This window comes from Mchenga conophoros, linkage group LG1 (genome assembly GCF_057382185.1).
Source record: "Mchenga conophoros isolate Kocher_MC1m ecotype Shallow Benthic linkage group LG1, M_conophoros_male_GT1.1, whole genome shotgun sequence".
Lineage (NCBI taxonomy): Eukaryota > Metazoa > Chordata > Actinopteri > Cichliformes > Cichlidae > Mchenga > Mchenga conophoros.
Window position 1 is genome coordinate 18,471,179 of NC_140526.1, and position 23,437 is coordinate 18,494,615.

General features: G+C 39.1%; 1 protein-coding gene across 2 annotated transcripts in view; it reads left to right on the plus strand.

Annotated features, from left to right (window-relative positions):
* dbndd1 (dysbindin domain containing 1) overlaps positions 1-23,370 on the plus strand; it is a 23,827-nt gene extending 457 nt beyond the window's left edge. For both annotated transcript variants that reach the window (XM_085268543.1, XM_085268553.1), the window contains exons 3-5: positions 5,657-5,800; positions 9,761-9,898; positions 21,894-23,370. In XM_085268543.1, coding sequence (XP_085124669.1) covers positions 5,657-5,800; positions 9,761-9,898; positions 21,894-22,048 — 437 coding nt within the window. In that variant the 3' untranslated portion in view covers positions 22,049-23,370. The remainder of the gene's footprint in view (positions 1-5,656; positions 5,801-9,760; positions 9,899-21,893) is intronic.
* Positions 23,371-23,437: the final 67 nt, after the last annotated feature.

Consider the following 23,437-nt stretch of genomic DNA (forward strand, 5'->3'; position numbering starts at 1 on the left):
GAGCCATTTTCTATTTTTGCTCTTTTCAGTGCTATAGCGGGTTGGTCACGGCCGAGTGTCTTTTTTCCTGTTCTGATTGACTTGTGCTGTGGAAAACCTGCCTGTCCTGTTTCCTCGTACATTCATGACGTGTGCAGTTGGGGACTTGCTACATGCCCGGAGCCCGATCTCTCTGATTAATGCTTGTATCTCACGAGTGAGCAACTCTTCTGCTGTAAAGAGTTAATCACTGAAATAGTGCGTGAGGTTTATATACAGGAGTGACCCTTCTGCTCATTCTCATCACCCCGGCGTCCAGCAGTAGGGGGTTCACTGCTTCGTGTTTAATCTATTGTTTAATTATACAGGTTAATGCTCACTGTAGGTCAACCATGCTGAAGCTGCTCTGATTGAAAATTACAGAACAATAGTAGAGGCATATGGCCTTTGCGTAAAGGCCATCCAGAGAAGCCTCCGCTGCGTGGACCCACTGAGTTGGGCTTCAGTGCCAGTACGTTCACAGGGGTGATGGGATGAAGTCCTAAATCAAGTTTCCTCGTGGGACTAATTAACTTTAATAAATGTAAAACTACAGAATACTTCTCATAATGTATGAAGAGCGACAGGCAGTGTTGCTCTATAATTTTCAGTATCGCTTTTATAGTGGAACCCTGGAGAAATCGAGGAAAGCTTTACTATTTAGAGCCGTAATATTTTTGCACATAATATACGATAATGTGTCTGTAGCTGTCAGTGTATATTGCTCGGTTTTAGTATGTCCCACAAGTAATTAAAGGTTTTTGGAAGCTGGTTTCTCCTTAGTGTCTGATTTTGTGAAAGTCCATGGGCCCTATTTTCATACATTATGTATGTCCTTAATGAATGAACTTTATAAAGTCCTTGTTTCATCATACATATAATACTTTCTGGTGATTCTTTCAGGCAACTTTGTTAAAATATTCTTTTAAAATATAAAAATGGTAATTTGATAATATACAGTCAGGTATATAAATATTTGGACATGACATCATTTTGTTAATTTTGTCTCTGTACACAACCACAATGGATTTTAAATCAAACAAACATGATGAGACTTTCAGCTTGAAATGAACGGATTTGATTAAGGTATTCCATTGAGGATTATTTTTTTGTTTTGTTTTTTTCTATTGGAGGGTCATAGTCCCCAATTTTAATAAGCTCAAAAGTAGTTGGACAAACTAACATAACATGTAAGGACTGTTTTTAATAAGTGAAGGAAAATCTTTTGCAGTAATTGAGTCCCTGAAGTTTAGAACCAATGTTGCCAGACCCTTACTGTTACCACCGGCAGCTGCTGCTTATTTGAGGGTCTGTGCTTTCAGGGACTGAAAGACGTGCTCAGTTGTGTGAATATATAAGGATATTCTGAATTGAAGAATATCATATTTCTTTGTCTTGAAAAACTCCTGGGTTGCTTTTGCAGCCAGGAAAAGTGTTGGAGTGTTTTGTTTTGTTTTTATCTAAGCAGAAAGTATAGCCCTGTACACCTTATAATTCATCCTGGTACTTTGTGCTACTTCTATCAGCAGTAAACACCAGTGGCCCGTTCCCATAACTCTACATCCACCATGTTTGACAGATGATGTGTTATACTTCTGTTCATGAGGTGTTTCTCTCCTTCTCCATGCTTTTACATCATACTGATTCAAGTGAGTCTTGGTTTCATCTGTTGATTTCTGACACAACTGAATCTGACCTCTCTGTTCTTAAGTGTAACCAGTGGTTTGAACTTTGTTATAAACCCTGTGGTTGCTTTCATAAAGGCATCGCTTGATTGTAGACTTTGACAATGATACACCTGCATCCTCAAGAGCGTCCTTGGCTTGACTAGATGTTGTAAGGGGTTTCTCCTCCCTATATTTTATCTGTTTGTCATGGAATTGCAAAGGAACAGGCCTCACTTGTCCATGAAACTTTTTTTCTCAGTCAGTTTATTGCTTTTGAGACTCTGAATTGAAGCTTAAAATTTACACTTCAATCACTTCTTGATTGTTTGATTTATTATCCACTGTGGTCCACTAAGTAAAAGTATGTCGCTATAAGAGCATTTTCAGCAGTACTGAATGAAATTACATTTTAAATGGAAAATGCCATTTCCTGGCCTTGATCCCTGTACCACTGTTTTTATCTCAGCAGTGCATGTTCATGCTATCTGCCAGAGCTACCTGCCCACTACAAATAATGATCATATTTGTCCATTAAGATGTGATTGAATTAGAGTGAACATCATTACTGTGATGTATCACAGAAGTGGGTCACAAAGCATGACCTTTTGATGGCATCATGTGGCAAACACAGCAACTGCTTTGAATGAAGGGAGATTCTGAATTAAGAACAGTAACAGCTTATTAAAAAAGGCCTTTGTCTTATCTATAAGGATGAGAAATAATGTTAAAAGAAACTGCATTAAAAACACTGTAAACCATGTTAACTGTGTTCTCAATTCAGCCAAATATTCATCATCCTCTGTATAATCACTTCCCCGTGGGAGTAATGTTTATATAAATCTGCCACTGCGGGTGTAGCGTAAAATATGAGTAGAGCATATATGGGATGTAAGACAGAGAGAAATTAGCAAGCACAATGACCTGGCAAGGTCATAGACCATGTTAACTTTTCCTGCCAGTGCAACACAGTCAAACAGCAACTGATTTATTACACCGAGGCTGTGAATTTGATTCAACTTTTGGCAGTCGTACAGTACACCATCCCACCAACCTCCCTCGCTCTGTTTCTACATCTCCCACCATCTGTCTGCATGTCTCGGGTTAGCTGATTCATAGACAGTCATGGCTGACAGCTCAAGACAGGGTCAGTGGCATCCTGAAAAAGGGCACATGTATGACTGGCTGTCTTTTAACAGCACTGACTTACATTGTCATTATTTACTCGGGCTTCTTCACAGACATTGTAGCAGTTGGTGGCTAGATCAGACCATCTGTGCAAAGTGCCTAACTGTATATGCAAAGAATACTGTGACTTCCAATAAAGACCTTTTCAGCTGTTACTGATTAATATTGCACCTTGGAGACAGTCATTTTTAACTACAATGCTAAATGCAAGCCTATACATACACACACATGTATTTGTTGGTGTCTTACATGTATCTTCTATCTAAAAGGCAACATTTCCTTATGGATGGATGGATGGAAACAAATGTTCGTTGAAGGAAATAGAAACCAGAGCTGTTTATAGTCAAAATATTGAGCAAACATTTCATTATAACAACAGGGGTAAATGTGTAGTGTTTCAGTTTGTGTGGTTCCTCACTGGGGAAATTAATCAATAGCTGGCGATAAACACTTTGCGTCTTAGGTTGCAATGAAAATCCATCACGTTCTGCTTTCACCTTGGCTGTAACATATTTTTTTCATCTGAAATAAGAAATTCCAAAGTCTGAACATACTGCAAGCAGAAATGGTACAGACCATCTGGTGAGGCCCACCAGGAAGCTGCTGTACTCCCACAGTTGCATCTGTTCTGCATGTTATCATCAAATGCAGCCAAAGTTATTGCTACATGTTGCGCCATAAACAAATGACTCTTCTTTTCAGCTTTTTTCCCCTTACTTTCAAATGTATGGTTAATGTCTCCTTGGCAACATCAGCTGTCGCAATCTCACGACGCAGTATGTCGGGGAAGTTGATTTTTTTAGGTGTTCAAGGTCACTGTGACTTCACAAAACATGTTTTGGGTTACAACTTAGAATAATATATGCACATGCTGTAGCGCACCGATCTGAAGGAAGAGCTTACCCAGATGACAGCAGTGGTGATCAGAAAGTTTACTTATCTGATAAAACTATTGTATAATTTTAAACTCCCACCAGTGTCTGGAATACTGGTTACGCTCTCTATTCCTGTCACTAAATGTGCAGCTTACCTCATTTAGTCTCCTCACATACTGCATTGTGCTTTCAGCTCTGTCAAACAGGTGAAAATTTAACCTTGATCAAGTTTAACCAATTTAGATTTTATGCATGCTTCTGAGTGTGGAAGAATGCTATTTTAAGTCTCTACTATTTTCAGATTTTGTTAATGGCCTCTGTGAACTGTTTTCAATAGATGTTTGAGATGTTTTTGGGAACATGACCGGGCTGTTAGAATGCATTATCTTTTGGAATAGTGACTATATTGTAAAGCAGAAATGATGAATTAGGGATCTGTAAAAAGCCAACACCAATCTCACTGAAAGGAACCACACATGCTTTAATTCAAGAGGTTTAACAAAAGTATTCCATTCCGCTTAGGAATTATAGCCATTCTTATAGATACGTAGTTCCACATTTTTGGATATTGAACTACAGTATGGCAACATTGGAGAAATGTTAAATATGAGAATATTCATTTTAATAGCTGGATAAATATTTTTTTGCAATCAGTGACTACTTGAAGTCTGTAGCCCATGGACATCACCAAATGCTGTTTTTCTTTTCTTGAAATGCTGTGTTGGGCTTTTACTGTAGCCATCTTCAGCTGTTCCTTGTTTGTGGATTCTCTGCCTTCAGCCATAGATGCAAATGCCATACTGCCTATAAATACTGCCTCCACCATACTTGGCAGATAATGTGTTATACTTCAGCTCACGAGCTCTTTCTTTCCTTCTCGATATTCTCCATCATTCCGATATAAGTTAATCATTTCAACGAATTTTTTCCAGGACTGTGCAGATTCTTGTAGACATTTTCTCAACTTGCTTAAATGTTGTGAAGGTGTGAAGGTGGAGATAATTCGATCAATGTGCAATTTAGTGCTCTTTCACTTCTTTGATCGTTCAGGCCTTTTGGTGTTGATGAAATGACCTGTTATTCCTTCCTTTTAACAATGTAGCAGATTGTTGATTTGGCCAATCCGCCATCCCAAAAACAATAAACAACCCTAACAAGTGCGAGTAAAACAATTGGAATCAGTCTGATATATTCTATCAGCTTAATATGTCATGAAATAATAAAGGAACAGACCTCATTAAACTGCTTGTCCAGTTCACTCAGTTGTCCAATTACTTTCATTTGGAAGATTGTGCATAAAAGTCACTGATTTCCTAAGCAATTAATTATTTTTGTTAAACTCCTTGAATTAAAGCTGAAAAACTGACTTTAATCAAATTGTGACTGTTTGGTTTAAATAACACTGTGGTGGTACACAGAGTGGTGTATATGTGGTTATACACAAATGTATGCATCTAACTGTGTATGACAGACATGTACCATTAAACACTAAACTGACACTGATGCGTAGGCTGCATAGATGTTGTGAAGAACTTTTTGCATTATATAACAAAAAGACAAGCAGCTGAGATGCTTGAGCGTTATAAGGTGACGCAGGTAGCTTGGGATTAATGGCCAGCTGGTGTCTGATTTGGAAAACACATAATAGTGGTTATACAAGGAGGATTATCACTAAACATGGCAAACATGGGAGCAAATAATAAGTTCTTTCAGTTCTGGAAAATTTCTGAGTACTTTGTTTCATTTCATTACTCAACATCTTCTCTGCATTATTGTGTTGCCTTAAATTGCATTTGATTAGCAACAATAAAGCATACCTAATATTTACCTGAGGCTTAAAATTCCTTAGCTTTCCTTTTAATTCTCTCTTTTATGCTCAATCTCCTTTTCTGGGTTTTCATCGGATGACAGAGCCCAATAAAGACATCCAGAAGCTGCTGAAGCCCTCCAGCTCAGGTGACCTGTCCAAGGAGCTGTTTCAGCACCCATTAGCAGAGGAGGAGGGCAGCTTGTCAGGGCACACTGCTAGCCTGCTGCACATCAACGAGAAGAGACGTGAGTACAAGCGATAGTATAAAGAGTGGGTTATTTTAGCAAAATGAAATAGTGATGAATATTCATTGGCAGTAAAGAGGTGTTACAGGCTAATTATAAATGGGAAAAGCCTTGAGCAAGATACCTGATCAATAGTCTCTAATGAAGAAAATAAGTAATGATGGAAGAGGATATTCTTCTGTGAAAATGTATTTTATCAGTGCCGGTCACGGATTGATATCATAACACAATAACAATCCCATACTAACATATCTGTGGAGCTCTAATACATACTTCACACATGTAATTATGGATTATACAAGCATTCTTTAGTCAAGTCCAGGTATATGGATCCCTTTGGATTTACTACTGCCTGTTTTATGTATTCTGGTCCAACATTCTCAAAGCACCACAGCCTCGACTGAACAGACCCATTGTGCATCAGTCTCATACAGAGGCTTCTCTGTAAGTGCCAGACTCCCAAGGCACAAAAGCACAGAGACGAATACAGGAGCTACATGGATGACAAGGCAGCCTTTTTCTGCTTCACAAACTGAACTCTTTTTCAAGGAGACACCTCATCCACAGGCCAATTTCGGTGTCTCTCTGATTTAACGTAACCCACGACATAATCGCGCTACCTGGCAGCTCAGCTTAATAGTCTATGGCAAGAGAGTCTATGGAGAGAGAGTGAAACCTAGACTGGTGGTTTGAAATGTTTCCAAAACATTTAGAGTCTGATTTGAACGAGATTACCCTTCTGATCAGTGAGAGTCATTCATTAACGCTAAAGTGCTAAAGAACACGACGTCATCCAAAAATGGCACAGAAACAAATAATCTCCTAGAGCTGCAGTTTGCTCCTGAGTCATCTGCAAGGCTTATTTTTAGGCTCAGCCTCAAAAAATCAAACATCTTAATATCCCAGAAAAGATCATTTGGTTTGCAGGAACTAAGGTGGTAAGAAAAAAAAACCCCGCAGTACATCCACAAATAAATACAAAGCCAAAGAAAGCCGCACTGTAAACCAATTGCACTCTGATTGCATGGATGGAAAGAAATAAAACATTTATGGCAACCGCCCATACTATCAGTTTCTTTAATAGGAGAAAGTGGGTAAGATCAAAGGAATTTTAATTAGGATTTTAATTCAGCTTGTGTCCTTCAAATTAAAACATCCTGTAAGGAAAAGATATTTAGATAAATGTAGGCAAATGTTGGTTTACTCTGGTTGTGTGGGCTATTGCAGAGGCCGGCGTTTGAATCGTTTCGATGAGGTATTTTAGCTCTTTTTCCTGTGTTTCCAGCGTGTTTTAATTTGGATTTCATCCCCTAGTGAAGCACTCTTCTTGCTATGTGTGTAGCATTTACACCTCATTTATTCATTAACAAGCAATCCAACAGAAAATAAGTAAACAACATTAGGCCATGTTTATCAATAACATTCAGATCCGTTAAAAAGAATGCATTATATACATGATAGAAATTTTTGACACTCTTTGTTTAATATATACATCTCAATAGCTTAGCCTGGTGTCAGTCTTATTCACTTCATTGGTCTCAGTCATTATTACAATCTGCTCAGGCTGAACTGATGACCTCAGAGCCCTGATAGGCTAGGAAAGAAAGGGGATTATACAGATCCAAGATGCACGGCGCATCCATTCCACTCTCTGATCCCTTCTCCCAAATGTGAAACCCTCCCTCTTATCCATTCTCCCTATTTTTGCTCTTCCATTTGAACCTATCTGTACATTTATACTTGTAAAGAGAGGAAAGAAAAAGGAAAAATGAGAATACTGAATAGTCATGTTGTCTTGAAGTAAATGAGACTTTTAAATGCGAGGTTCTATTGAAATCAGGGGACTTTTGTTTTGCACACATGGACTGCAAGCATGTGATGAAAAAATATAGTATTAGTGAAGAAGGAGACAAAATGAATGAATGTGAATGTGCAGGCCACCGGCCAAGAAATGGTCATCTCTTACATCTGCTGTATGCACAGGAGTCTTTGCTTTTTGTCCTCCCCCTCTCCCCACTGACTTCTCAGAGTGCCACTGATTGGCTTTTGAACTGGAGGCAGTTGTTTCAGCGTGTCTGTCTGGGACTGGAAACCGACTGATCAATTATTCAAGGAGAAAGGGTGTGGAAAAGGGAAAAAGAAGAGATGGGGGAGAGGCAGTTAAAAGCAAGCGCAATAGAAAGGGAATAACCCTTATCAGCTGAAAATAATGACAGAACTTATAAGGAGGTATTGTGTTGTTTCACATAATGCCTCATTTCCCCCTCTTGTCTCTTTCTTCGCCATACCCGTTTTATTATTTTAGATTTAGCTCCTTACCTAACGCTCCCTCTTCTCCCATCGCCCTGCCTCTCCCTCATCTTTCTTCATCTCCTCCCCCACAGTTTTCTTCATGTTTCACTGCCTTAGTTTTTTACCTCCCAAAATGCAGTTAAAAATACTGATAACTGTAGCAAGCACCTTTCTGCCTGCAGAAAACATAATATATATTCAGAAACATGCACAAGAATCAACCTAAAGACATGAAAAAAAGAACTTTTATGATTTTTTTAAACAGTTATTGTATGTTTTAGTGCTTATTTAAAACCAATCCCAGACAGCAGAAATAGAGACCTTCAAGCTTTGGATGTGAAGTTCTGAGAGCTCTCTGCTGAGTCTTTCTGTGGCTGTTTTAATTATATGTACTGTGGTGGTTAATGGAGTGATAATGGAAGCTGGCTAGCTGAATCCTTAATATATTTCAAATGTCTACTATATTCAGTTACTTATATTTATATTCTCTTTGTCACAGCTTCCTGTTTCATTCCTCTTGGGATTTCTGCTGAGTGTTTCTCTTATATCTTAAAAATGACACAGCTACTTCCCTGGCATAATAAATAGTCTTTTAAAAATCAATATGTGCTCTATCAGGACCATGATGAATTAAATGAAATATAGCAGCAGACAAGGAGCAGCAGGAGGAGAGTGGGCTCTGCTTCTTCAGCTGCTTCAGCCTGAGACAGTGCCTTAAACTGCCTGGAAAATAGCACACAAACAGCACGGGATAATAACAACCTGTCATGGAGCCCATCGTTTTTTTACAAGTCACGCTACAACCAGCCAATGATGTGCTTTAGTCAGGACTTTGCATGTAAGGCTAGCACCCACTGATTGATAAGGAAATGCAAGCACACGTCAGTCTGCCTCACCAGAGACCTCTTTCTCACTATACTGTTAGATTAGTCCTGCTCAATTACATCTAATTGTTTCCTAACTTGGGTAATGCTGAGACAAGCAGATGTTCTCTTGGTGCACTTTATGCAAAGATTATTTAGATCTCTGAATAAATCTGACTTTGCATACATTACATTAAAATCTCACCTTTGGAGGCACTTTGACTGGAAAGCTGAGTCAGGCGTTTGGGTGCACACCCCGTGTACATTAATACCACCCGGTTCTGTGCAGCAGCGGACGAAATGGCCTGCTGAAGAATCACAAGCTTGTGGAGAAAAGAACAGGTGCAACACACCCAAGAGAAAAAAAATGAAGATCTGGCTATTTTCATCTCTACAGAGCTCTTGTTTCATTTCTTCAGTAAGCTCCTGAGTCAACACAAGGGGCGTCATGGTGAGAGAGGAATTCACTGAATGAAGCATCAAAATCAGACACAGATTTAAGGAAATGTACAGTATGTGAAATGCTTCTGTAATAGAGAGCACTGTACAAGTTGTACAGATTAAAGTGGATGCAGGAGCAGAAAAGAAATCGATTTTACAATAGCACTGCAAGAGCCAGGTATCGATCTGATTATCAGTACAATAGATTCAAGAGCTCCTTACTTGAGCTGTTGAAATATATGCAGTTTATCTCCTACTTCTTTGAAAGAGACACTTTTTTCTGCACTGTGAGCAAAAATGAGTGATTTTAATCTCCCATTTTCTCTCCAGACTAAAAGGACTCTTTTATTTCTCTGCTTCATAGAACCGTTGAGCAGTGTCTCTTCTTTAGAGGTGCACTTTGACCTCTTGGATCTCACTGAACTTACCGATATGTCTGACCAGGAGCTGGCTGAAGTTTTCGCTGACTCTGATGAGGAAAACCACAATGAGTCCCCAGCAGGTAAGGATTTCTGAGATTAGATATATATGTTGCAATAAACACTGATCATTAAAACATGAAAGTAAAGAGAACCAGGACTATTACAGGAGTGTACAAGTCACCCCTCATTTATTTATATTTGCCTTTGATGAAACAGACTTTATTGTAATTCTATAAAGTTTTCTTGAGCAATAGTTGTGCCGCCTGTCTCAAGGTCTCTCAATTTATTTATTTATTTTTGAGTTGCTTTTTCACTAATTTTCAGAACATTCGTTGTACCTGACCATGTTGGCATATCTCAACACGATGTGCGGTGTGTCCTTTCAAAATGTTTAGGGAATTAGACAAGTGGAGGGCCAAAGAAGTGGCAGGCCTAAAGAAACTATTTAAGGCAGATGAACATTATTTGAAAGTTGTGTCTTTAAGAAACATGATGGGAAATCCAGCAAAGACTGAGAGAAACATGGCCCTACAGCTGATCCATCTACTATTCAATGAAGCTTTTCCAGAAATGCTCTCAGTGGAATGGGAACTATCCAAAAACCATTCTTTAGGAAGGGAAACAGGGAGAAAGGTATGAGGTATGCCAATAATACAAGAACTGGACTGGAAATCCAGGTCTGATGGGGTGAGGAATCCAAATATGAAATTGTTATCAATATGTCTGAAGCAGTCAAGTGAGAGATCCAACAGTGAGTGTCTACAGCCACCTGTATAGCATGGTGGAGGTGCTGTCATTGTTTGGGACTGCATTTCCACCAGTGGTTAAAAGAACCATCACATTTTGATCTAATATTCAATATCATCTGTAAAGGATCTGAGTGGAAGCAGTTTCATATTTCAGCATGACATTGATTCCAAAGAGAAATTACAAGAAACCTTACCTAGGAGTGTTCAGACTGTGTTGAAGAGTAAAGATAGTCATGTTAAATCAAGGTTCAAGTGTGTTGGATTTGTACAAATGCTGTTTTGCCTCATAGACTGTACTTCTGCACTCCCCATTCCCCTGAAATGAGAGTTTTGCACCATATGTTATATTTCCTCAAGGTTTGCTGAGACAACGGCACATACAAAAACTGATTATCCTCATTCTGCAATCTCCTTAAGATATCTTGTACTCCATGCACAGATTTTAATTTATGCAAGGCGCAAAACTTTTTTGCAACTCTTTTCCCTGTAGCTTGATTGCCGAGGGAAGCATTTCCCAGATTAGTGACTGTGGGTGTAAAAAGTAAAGAAGCAATCATTTTGTGGGGGTGGAGGGTGTGCGTAAGAGAGACAGAATGTGTATTTGTGTTACTCATTTTGTGGGGACATGCGCCTGTTTACGCAGTAACATTGTTGATCTGACATCAACAAGCCCCAACAAAATCAATCGATCAGTGTTAGTACTGTAAGACCTTGTATAAGGGTAGAGTAAGATTAGGTCAATGCAAGCAGTAAACAGGCCTTTGTCTCCAGGAACTGAATGCGAGTCAATGTAAAGTCCTCTGAAGTAATGGAAACACGACCGTGTGTGTGCAAGAGACAGATTCAAATCATTATGGCTCAGCAGGGTCCTAAAACAGCCTGCTGAGCTGTAACGATTTGAAATATCATGTGACTCCTTCACAGACTCATTAAAAACATATTTCACAGTGTCACAGTGGTTAAGTAAAAGGGGCAGTTTAACTTGGTTAATTTCCATTTTTACGTCGCCTAACAGTGAGAGGAAAGAATTTCATATTGATTATAGTGATTAAGGGCTGGAGCTGCATCACTTCAACCCCACATCAGCCAAATTAGTCAAATACAGCACATGGGGTTTGTGCGTATTAAAGAGGTGAGACGGTTCGCTGTCATAGCAGCAGGTGCAAAAAAGCTGTTGTGCAAAAACCAAACAAAAAAACACCATAGGTAGCAGCGTGCTGCACATGCAAAGTCAACTTTGTCCTCTGAGCGTCTCAACATGCACTATAGGTTTTTGTCAGCTTAAGATTTAAAAGTCTGATATAAACATTAGCAGTCTATTTTCGTTCCATGGACAGTGGGGCGTTCATTCTTTGTTTGTCCAAGAGTACCTAAAAGAAGGTTGAACACATATTAGCATAAAGTGCTGACCCTGTTTGAATCCACCGTAACACAGCAGTGCTGGTGATGATATGACATGTACACTCTTATAGGCACCTACAGTAACAGCATTAACCTCTTTCATTTTTATTTTCTGTTTATTGCTACTGTTCTATATCATGACACAGTGTGTTAAGTGCGAGTTATAGCCCCAGTGGGATCTGTGCTATATACTGCTGCCTCCAGCTCTGTAGTCATTTATTTAAATTTGAGATACAGTGGTTACTGCAGGGACATCTTATGTCCAAAAATAGACTTTTTCCTTTGTTTTCAGTAAATCCACTCTGTTTTATGTGCTGTATGTAATGGTATGCTGATAACTGTATTCTCATGGTTCACTGTAGCAACTCAGCTAGATGGAAAAAATTTAATAATTTAGTAATTTCAGTAATTTATTTAGGCTTTTAATAGAAAAAAAGAGGATGCTGTAATAATAAATATGCATATAATATTGTGTAATTGCATCATCCAAAAAAAACTGATGCACCATCTTAAACTTATAGTTAATCTATTAAAAATACATAGGTTTGGGTTTGCAGTTTGTTGAAGTTGCCATGTTTGAATACAATGGCCAGGAAGGAGATCTCCCAGTGGAGTTTAATGTATGTGGCAAGAGGCCGGCCACATACGTAGTACAACAAAGCCAGAGAAAAGAAGCCATAGATTTTGGTGTGCTGTGGAAGGATATTTAATGCCTTCAGCACCTTTCAGAGTCAAGATGTGAAGGACCAGAGCTATGTTTTTTTTTTTTTTGAAAATATTTTTATTGAACAAAGAAAACAACAGTACTTGCAGTTACCGAAATACAATCAACCTTTCTTCATTTTCCTAAGTAAAGAAACTTTATATATATATATATATATATATATATATATATATATATATATATATATATATATATATATATATATATATATATATATATATATATCCTTTTGTGTGGAATCAAGTGTAAGTGAGCGAACAGGAATCCCAAATACAGCAATCAGAGGACAAGGATGAAGAGTTACCCCAAGAACAGTTGACATAATAGCAAAATACCCTGTCCAGAAACCTTGTAGCTCAGGACACAGAAAAAACATGTGGCTAAGGTGACAAGGAGAACCATGGCATTTATTTTCCACTTCTGGATACAATTCAGAAAGTCTAGACTTAGAGAAATGCACCCTGTGTATGACTTTAAATTGAATAAGTCCAAGACGAGCACAGGAGGTGGAAGATCATACCCTCGCTATAGCCTGTTCCCAAGACTCCTCATGTATTCGAATTCCTAGTTCTCCTTCCCATGTACACTTAAGCTTAACATTAGAGTGGTTACTAAAACAGAGCTATGTTTTATTCTTAAAGAAGAGGTCCAAACTGAGAAGGAGTGAGCTTTTTACCAGCTTCTTAATAAAATGTTCTCTTTCTTCCCACCTCAAGCCTTTTCTCCTGCACTGTAGTCAAGACTCTAACACATGAAAATGTCCATAAATTTATTTTGGATTTATTTATTCTTGATGTTGTCACAGTTACTAATTGGCAGCAGCTTACACATGTGACCTTCCCTTCTTGGGACAGCTGACAAGAGCTGACTAAACAGCAACAACAGTTGGTTATAAGCTAACATTAAGCTAGGTAACATTAGCTTCAGGTGGCTTAAAAATCACTTTCCCTCTGATAAACAGTTTGATTACAGTACATCTCATGAGAGTTTATTTACTAAGCATCAGAGTCAAATGATGCTACATCTAGTTCAAAGACAGTTTCACTAATGCCAGCAAGCAGCAGCTAACATAGGCTAAGTCGATAACAGTGGCAAAAACAGTACCGCTTAGTTTAACACAGAGGTTCCCAAAGTGTGGGGCGCAGAGCCATTGCAGGGGGGGCACGGTATGGAAAACAAAACAAAACAAAAAAAGAGTACTTGGGCACTGCTAGCATAGTGGACAGGTTTTTGATGGGGCTCCCACACAAACGCAAAGCAGGAGATGAAGTATCTCCAAATATGTTTCCAAACCAACTTCCTTCCAAGCCAAAGACTAGAAAATATGGTGAAGCATATCTTCCCTTTGGCTTCACCTGCATAAGTGCCAAGGTAGGTCTCCCTTGCAGAATTGGTTTTCCCTGCGTCGGGAGCAGCGCTGGGCTCTCGGTATCCCACTGTTGTTTATGTTTTTGAACCCATTTTGCACAGAGAGACAAATGTATTGATGGCAATGTTGAAACAACTACATGTAAAATAATTACACCGTGATGCCTCTGCCTTTCTAAATGGAGGGACAGTAACTGTGTGTGTATATGTAAGCATGTAAAACCTGAAGATAGTAAGATTAGCAGTATTTTGTCTCTATCTGCCATTCTGTAATTCATCTCATGTAAACAATAACGTGGCACACAGCCTGACGTGAAAAAAGGCACACGCCATTGACGTTGCATGACGAATTCTGTATTCCTCGTCCGCACGTAAGGAGTTTTAAAAAATCGCAGTTTTCGGTGATTCGAAACGCCGTTTACATGTGGACGAAACAGCTGCGTTTTCAAAAATACCCGTGTAGGTGTGGCTATAGCATAAAAGAGTTAGTAGTGGATTTTATTACTACCTGTAATTTATTGCAGTTTACTTGTATTTGCTTAATTATTTACTAAATGTTTGAGGTGTGAAATAAACCGCAATCGAGTTTGGAAACAAAATATGGGTGTGTGTGGTTGGAGGATGTGTTTGTGCAGGGGGGCGAACATTTTTCTTGTAAAACAAAGGGGGGCCTAGCAAAAAAAGTTTGGGAACCACTGGTTTAACATATCCTCAACAATTCACCTCAGTCATTGGTCAGAAGTGAGCATATCAGACTCCTTTCACATGGTTTTACAGCATCTTCCAGAACAAATAAAGGTGGACACTTCTCAGCTACATTGACAGCTGAGGTAAACAGCAGCCTTCCACACATAGGGAGAAACTCCAGGGGACATCTGGATCCGGTCCAAACAGTAATAGAAAACCACCAGCCAGCCACAGCTGTTATACAGCAGAATCTAACTTTAATGTTTTGACTGACGATGAAGCAGGTTGTAGGCTTTATACGGAAACACATTATTATCATCTTATTTTTTACACCCAGTTGTTACAGATCTTTATTGTTTGTTCAGAGTTTTGTTGAAGTCTAATAATCACTCTCATTTAGTACCGCTGTAGGTCTCAGCTAGGCCCTAGGATGGTATCAGTTGTTTTCTGTTTGCTGCTGAATGGTGAACGGGTGTAGTACAGTGGATTGTAGAAGATTTTTACAAATAGCTGCCTGCTGCTGCTGCTGACAATGGCACAATAGTAAGTTGCGGGTCCCTCTTGGACAGCAAAACAGTGACCTCAAATAAACTATGAAGCTTCGAAGAGCTGAGCATAGCTGCAGGTTGATGTGATAATCCAATGGGTTTATGCAAACAACCCTTTTGCATTGTCACTTTGTCTTCATGTTGCTACTTGATACATTGTCCTTATAAATCAGTTGATTATAGTGCTCTAACACAAATGAAAAAGTATGACAGGGCAGAATTGCATCTACACACTTTTGACTTTAATATCTTAAGACCTGGAGAGTTAGTGGAGTAGAATTAGAGAAAATAGTCACATGTGGTTACCCACTTGTATTTTAATGTTTACACATAAAATGGTTGTGCACTTCTTTAAAATCAGCTAAAAGGACTTGAAAACTGTTCAAATTCATTGAATCAAATCAAATGGGTAGATACATAAATGAACACATCCATGTGGTTAGAAGAATATAAGATAATCCTGCATAATCCTTATAGTCACTGAAAGTTCACAGCATTTAAAATTTGGGGGGTAAAATTTAAATGATGGTAAATTTACATGTGTATCACATTTGATGATCCTTTTACAGTGGGGCAAAAAAGTATTTAGTCAGCCACCGATTGTGCAAGTTCCCCCACCTAAAATGATGACAGAGGTCAGTAATTTGCACCAGAGGTACACTTCCACTGTGAGAGACAGAATGTGAAAAAAAAAAATCCATGAATCCACATGGTAGGATTTGTAAAGAATTTATTCGTAAATCAGGGTGGAAAATAAGTATTTGGTCAATAACAAAAATACAACTCAATACTTTGTAACATAACCTTTGTTGGCAATAACAGAGGTCAAACGTTTACTATAGGTCTTTACCAGGTTTGCACACACAGTAGCTGGTATTTTGGCCCATTCCTCCATGCAGATCTTCTCGAGAGTAGTGATGTTTTGGGGCTGTCGCCGAGCAACACGGACTTTCAACTCCCGCCACAGATTTTCTATGGGGTTGAGGTCTGGAGACTGGCTAGGCCACTCCAGGACTTTCAAATGCTTCTTACGGAGCCACTCCTTTGTTGCCCGGGCGGTGTGTTTTGGATCATTGTCATGTTGGAAGACCCAGCCTCGTTTCATCTTCAAAGTTCTCACTGATGGAAGGAGGTTTTGGCTCAAAATCTCACGATACATGGCCCCATTCATTCTGTCCTTAACACGGATCAGTCGTCCTGTCCCCTTGGCAGAAAAACAGCCCCATAGCATGATGTTTCCACCCCCATGCTTCACAGTAGGTATGGTGTTCTTGGGATGCAACTCAGTATTCTTCTTCCTCCAAACACGACGAGTTGAGTTTATACCAGAAAGTTCTACTTTGGTTTCATCTGACCACATGACATTCTCCCAATCCTCTGCTGTATCATCCATGTGCTCTCTGGCAAACTTCAGACGGGCCTGGACATGCACTGGCTTCAGCAGCGGAACACGTCTGGCACTGCGGGAATTGATTCCCTGCCGTTGTAGTGTGTTACTGATGGTGACCTTTGTTACTTTGGTCCCAGCTCTCTGCAGGTCATTCACCAGGTCCCCCCGTGTGGTTCTGGGATCTTTGCTCACCGTTCTCATGATCATTTTGACCCCACGGGATGAGATCTTGCGTGGAGCCCCAGATCGAGGGAGACTATCAGTGGTCTTGTACGTCTTCCATTTTCTGATGATTGCTCCCACAGTTGATTTTTTCACACCAAGCTGCTTGCCTATTGTAGATTCACTCTTCCCAGTCTGGTGCAGGTCTACAATACTTTTCCTGGTGTCCTTCGAAAGCTCTTTTGTCTTGGCCATGGCGGAGTTTGGAGTCTGACTGTTTGAGGCTGTGGACAGGTGTCTTTTATACAGATGATGAGTTCAAACAGGTGCCATTCATACAGGTAACGAGTGGGGGACAGAAAAGCTTCTTACAGAAGACGTTACAGGTCTGTGAGAGCCAGAGATTTTCCTTGTTTGAGGTGACCAAATACTTATTTTCCACCCTAATTTACGAATAAATTCTTTACAAATCCTACCATGTGAATTCATGGATTTTTTTTTCACATTCTGTCTCTCACAGTTGAAGTGTACCTCTGGTGCAAATTACTGACCTCTGTCATCATTTTAGGTGGGGGAACTTGCACAATCGGTGGCTGACTAAATACTTTTTTGCCCCACTGTAGCTGTCCTCTTCAGAACTATCTAACTAACTTTCCTCTTGTTAGTAAAAGGCCACAGCTGCTTGCAGGACGAAAGTGCAAAGGCAGGAGAACAAGCAGCCAAGCAACTTGTCAGCTGTTGCTCATTAAGATTGTGTCATGGCATCTAAAAATGAGTTCCTTTTTCTAAACGCTTTTCCTTGACCTTGATGGAAGATTGTATGACATCAGGGAAAGATGTGAAAGAGAATTTAACCGCACTCATGCTAGATTCCTTAACACCAAAACAACAGCTAAATTCGCCCCAGCATCCTCTGAGACTTGCTTCATACAAGTCATATAAATGAGAACCTTTGGTAAAAAAATATCACTTAATTAGAAAAGTGGGAATTTTAACCTTTAAGATCCCTGCTTCAGTCTCTGAAGGAAAAATTTCCTTCATCCATCATTTATCCAATTGGAGCCTATCCCTGTCAAATTTTACTTATTGGAAACCTTAAAGGCGAGCAATACCAATAATAGACATTAGTAAAGGAACCACAGCCATAGAACATACTTTGATCAATTAATTTATCTCATAATCTTGATTTAGAGATTTTATGTAAATCTATGTAAATCTACATATTTTTACAGCAGTTTGATGTTCATAGTTCATCTTTTAATGGGTTTTACCAGGTGCAACAGCCTCTTGTAGAAGGTTCAAAACATATCAGCAAGTCAGTTTATTGGTCATTTTTATGAACCATCCAGTGCAGGGGTGGGCAATCTCAGTCCATGAGGGCCGGTGTCCTGCAGGTTTTAGATCTCACCTTGGGTCAACACACCTGAATCACATGATTAGTTCGTTACCAGGCCTCTGGAGAACTTCAGGACATGTTGAGGAGCTAAATTAGCCATTTAAATCAGCTGTGTTGGTTCAAGGACACATCTAAAACCTGCAGGGACACCGGCCCTCGTGGACTGAGATTGCCCACCCCTGGTCTAGTGTGTCCTATGGGTGAGGCAATAAAGGAAGCAGTAAAGCACCTTAGTATTTAGAGAATCCAACCAGCTGTTATGGCTGCCACTCAGCATCCTGCTGTTAATGATACAAACAATTAGGAATCCCAGCAATGATTAAATGTTAGCACACAATAAATGATTTTTAAACTAATCATCTCATTCACTTGTGTCCTTTTAGTTGTATAATCATCATGAATAAAAATAGCTCAGCTGTCTGAGAATGTAGGCGCTACTTGTCTGAAGATTTTAACCTTTCCAAAATAAACTGTTTCATTCTGTGCAGTGTGTTTCTTCAAAAAAAAAAAAACTCTGCTTGTAGCAATGTTTCTTTTAATCTTTCACACAGTCCTCCTCTCTTCTGTGCTCTAGGTTATCTTTATCTCTAATCCCATTGTCTGCCTCTCTCCATGTCTGCTTCAGTTTCGTGCAGTTTCAGGCTTGTATTGTATGATTTCAGGTGTCATAAAAAATTGGGTTGTGTCCAGCTCAGCAGATAGGGCAGTGCACCAAGCTGCTATTCTTGTGAGTTTGTATGAAAACTCAACACATAAAGATGAGCTAAAATGTTAAATTGGTTAAATTACTCTAAGGTAATAGAGTACAGCTTCTAATAAGGAATAACTTTATTAAATGATTCAAAGATATATATTTAAACAACATGACATAATCAAATAGGACAATAGTAGGAATCATCCAGTTTGAGGACCAGTGTATTTGTTTATGGATTCCCTAAAAACTTCATGATTCAGCCATGTAGTTTTATGCAAATTATAATTTAATAAATTGTTAACAATCCTGCTGAAAGCATGCAGTTACATATGGCAAAACAAAACACGCTAAAGGCTGTGAGACTGAGCAAACGTGGACCAAGTTTTCCCCATAAAGCCATTGGTGACCTCAGATTGAGACTTAGATTTAATTATTTTACTGGTGAAGTTTGCATTGCAAATGTGGGTCAGGTAGCACTGAGCTATGTTGCCTGAGCATAAGCCTCCATGGGAGACTACTGAGCGCAAGTAGGAGCTAAGGAAGCAGTTAAAGGAAGCAAAGTAGAGGAGAGGAGCAAAAGATGGGTGACCGAGTTCAAGCTAAATGTAGGTTCTTGAATAATTCACTTCCCCCTGCTGGAAACAAGGCCTGGTCCTTCAAAAGGCATTTAAACACTTATCATGTTCTGTGTAACTCCTCTTTCATATGACTATTGTATGTCTGCAGCATGTTTGTTTTCTTCTCTCTGCTGTCTTCTTTGTATGTTTACCTTTTCAACATTCAAAAGCTGCTTTCTTTCACTTCAATCTATCGTGTGTGTTCTTTTAAGCATTCAGTTTGAATGTTGCCAAACACGATCAGCTGAGCAGCTTCATAGTTACTGTTTCATCAAGCGTCACGTTCTAGAGCAGCGCCAGAGACAATGAACAAAAGCCTGATGTCCAGCAGGTTTGCTCTTTGTTCTTTCAATTGAGCTTGATGAGGCATAAAGTTTACCCATATCTCTGGAAAACAACAACAGGCATAGCTGTGGCCTCCCATCATTCTTTTACTGCACATTAAATCATTAAACATTGTGTCTATTTGTATTATTTTTGTTGCATATTATGGTATTAAAAGCTGTGGGTTAAATATTTTGTGGAATGGAAGTTAGGGATCATGTCATTGCCAGATCCTTTGTAGAAACTGTGAGTGATAATAGGACCCCACCCCCCACACACCAAGAGGGCCCCAGGATATGTTCATGTGCTGCAGTGCAGATGATCCCAATTATGCATGCCACACCCAGATCAATCATGTCAAAGGAGGCATTTCCCCTCTGCTCTCAAAGACACAAAATTTGCAGTGAGTCACAGGTTGAGATGTGAAACGTATTACCTGTAAATCCACACAGTGCAATGGCAGCTTGCTGTCTGTTGCCATTCAGCGATCATTTTTATGTTACAACCCATTTTGTAAACACCTTTTCATAGATTCACGGTCTTAAATTTGCACAGTCAGATTCCAGTGAGCTGAACTCTAGGCCACGTGCTTTAAATGACATTATCTTTGATAAATTCTTGCCCTAGTTCCCAAACTCTGTTGGGCTGTGCTGGAATTAGCGAGCAGAGGATTAACCCTTTAAAGCCAAATGTATCATTTGATGCACTAGTTTTTGTGAGTTTTTGAGACTTTTACATTATCGGTGTGATTTTCCTCCTGATGCATGATACAATTTTAAGGAATAAATTGTAAAAATAAATAAATAAATAAAATGCCTGTTGTAGCAAATATGATACAAATTTAAACTGATATGTGATTTTTATTTTGTTTGTTTGTTTGTTTTGTCAAAAGATTCACTAAATGCAATTCAACCTTTAAATGTTTTTTAAAAAACAAACAAACGAAAAACCATTAAGGGCTTTAAAAAACCAACCATTCTCTCAAACTGTACAATTTTAGTGTTTTGCTGCAGCTGCCTTCTTGGTACCTTCACACATGCAGGAGAATTTTGTGTTTAAGAAGCGTTGTTCTGCATTATTCTCTGTGTATCTTTCAGCTTTTTCCTGTATTCATCTTCATCCGCTTCTTCTGAGCAAAGCACACAAGGAATGCAGATCAGATTTACTGTGCATGTATTACACAGTTACATATTTATATACCAGACTTATTAGACAAACATTTATAGATCTACTTGAACACAACAAACAATCATCAGCTGCTTGTCAGCAAAACTCTTTCCAGTGCTCAGAAGGTTGCTGTCCCTCTAATTAAAACCCAGTGGAAACGCCATCAATCATGTCAGATCAATATGAAATGAAATCAAAGATGGCCAGTTTTCAGCTTTTTGTCACTTTAACAGTCTCCCATGCTGCTTTGTTATCTTCCTAGTAGGGGCAACATCGCCACCAAATGGTGTGAAATGGAAACATCTTCGTATGGCTAATACTAAAAAACAACTAACTTGATATAAAGGCGAGTTGCAGCAGTAATACAATTTTTTTTATTGATTAGTTTATTCAAAAGTGAAAAAAAATGATACAAGCAATACTCCAAATTGATTGGATTACAGAAAATGCTAAAACAGGGAAAACAGTATAACAACCCTGACAGGTGGTTATTGTTTTCACAATAGTCTATAATGAACAAAAAACTGGACCACTTATACACTGCTGATATGTGCAGCCTGCTTGTACAAGCATGGATTAAAGGATTTCATGGCTGAGAGGAAAAACAAGCAGCAGCTGTATCCTGCAAGGTTCCTGTTGCTTCTGTAGTGTTGAGTTTCTAATATCTTTTGAGCAGGTGTAAAGCTATCTATACAAATGCTCGTCAACATGAAGACTGTTGCATTTTTAAGCTCAAACATGACAGATATGTTGGATTCCATATGATGCAAAACATTGCATCTGTATTTTTTATCAGCAAAGAATTTGCATTTGTTTTTATAATAGGCCGCTGTGTGTTTAATTCTCAGGTTCCCATCACCCTGCGCTTCCCAGAGGTGGGTACATGCGCTCCCCCTCGTGGACACGATGCAGCAAAGTTGAGCCTCCACGAGAGAGAAAGCACCACAGTGACTCAGACACCACAGAGCCCTTAATGAAGCTGGAAAGGCCAAAGCAACCATGATCTCTGACATGAACCAACCAGCCTGCAGAGAGGAAAACAAAACCCAGAGCCAGACATACAGCCAGAGCGGTCACACAAAGCAGACCAAGATGCCTCGTTCTGCCACCGTGCTCTCACATAATCTTACATGGTGCTGGCGAGTTCAGGCTGAACTCTGGACACTGTGCTCTCTACTCTAACTAAAGATGCTGAGATGTGCAATGTGCACACTTTCTTCTCTCCCCGTCCCATTCTCTCCCACACTCACAAACACATGCAATCATTGTGTTGCTCAAGCAAAAGGTTCTTAGTGCACTCTGAGCTGCCAGATTATAATCTTTGTTTATTGGTTGACAGACAGGGTATTAGGTCAGCAGAATAATAGCACTTTTATCAGTGAAACCTCTCAGCATGGGCTTGCACAATGAGATTGATCCGGACATAACCACAGCGTTAGGTTAGACTTCACGTGAAACTCAGATGACAGTGAGCTTCACTCTCAATTACAAAGTCATAAGATAAATCATAAATCAAACATTTGTTTTCCTAAATGAAACATCACATCGAGCTCTTATTGAGGCTAATTCTGTAACGCCTCGAAGTAAGTTAAGTGAAGCAGGGGATGTTGGTTTCTGCAAGGCTCAGCTCTATCCACCACCTTTTCTCAATCGTAATGAAGAATGTGTGCTGTTGTTTTAAATGCCTAAATAAAAATAATGCACTTCTTCACTGAACTGTATATACAGTGCCCTGCAGAATTATTGGCATTTGGTGCAGATGATTCACAAAGATAAACAGACCAAGTAGCAGCTATATGCTATGTACTTTTCCACACCCAACTTTGTGTTTGCAAAATTTGCTCACTTTATCATTATGAATAGATTATCTGCCACAATTGCTGCTACTAGCATAAAGCAATCCAAAGTTAGTAAAAAAAAAGTTACACTGAAACATTATGGAGTAAAACTTAAAGCAGTTAAAAAAAAAAAAAAGGTCAAATCTCACTATAGGCAGATTCATGCAAAACAAAGTGCCAACAATTTTATAACTCAAATCTCCCAAAAGGTGAATTTAACTCCTGATGCAATATTTCTTATTTTTTTCAGTAAAGGGAATAGCTGATTACTTGATTTATTTGTCGCATATTCAGCTTGTCTATACCAAGAATCAGAATCAGAAACTTTATTGTCATTGTCACGAGAACAACGAAATGAAGAATGGTCCCCGATCATTGCATCATCCCTAGCAAGAGTGCCAATAATTCTGAATGCTGTGACACAGTGGATTCAAAGTGACACTGGGATGGTAGAAGGAAAAAATAAAATGAAAACAGTGTAAGTTATTATGTGACTTCTGTTGTTACTAGTGTGGAGGAGACCCATTCTGTATTGTATGGTATGGAGAGCAATT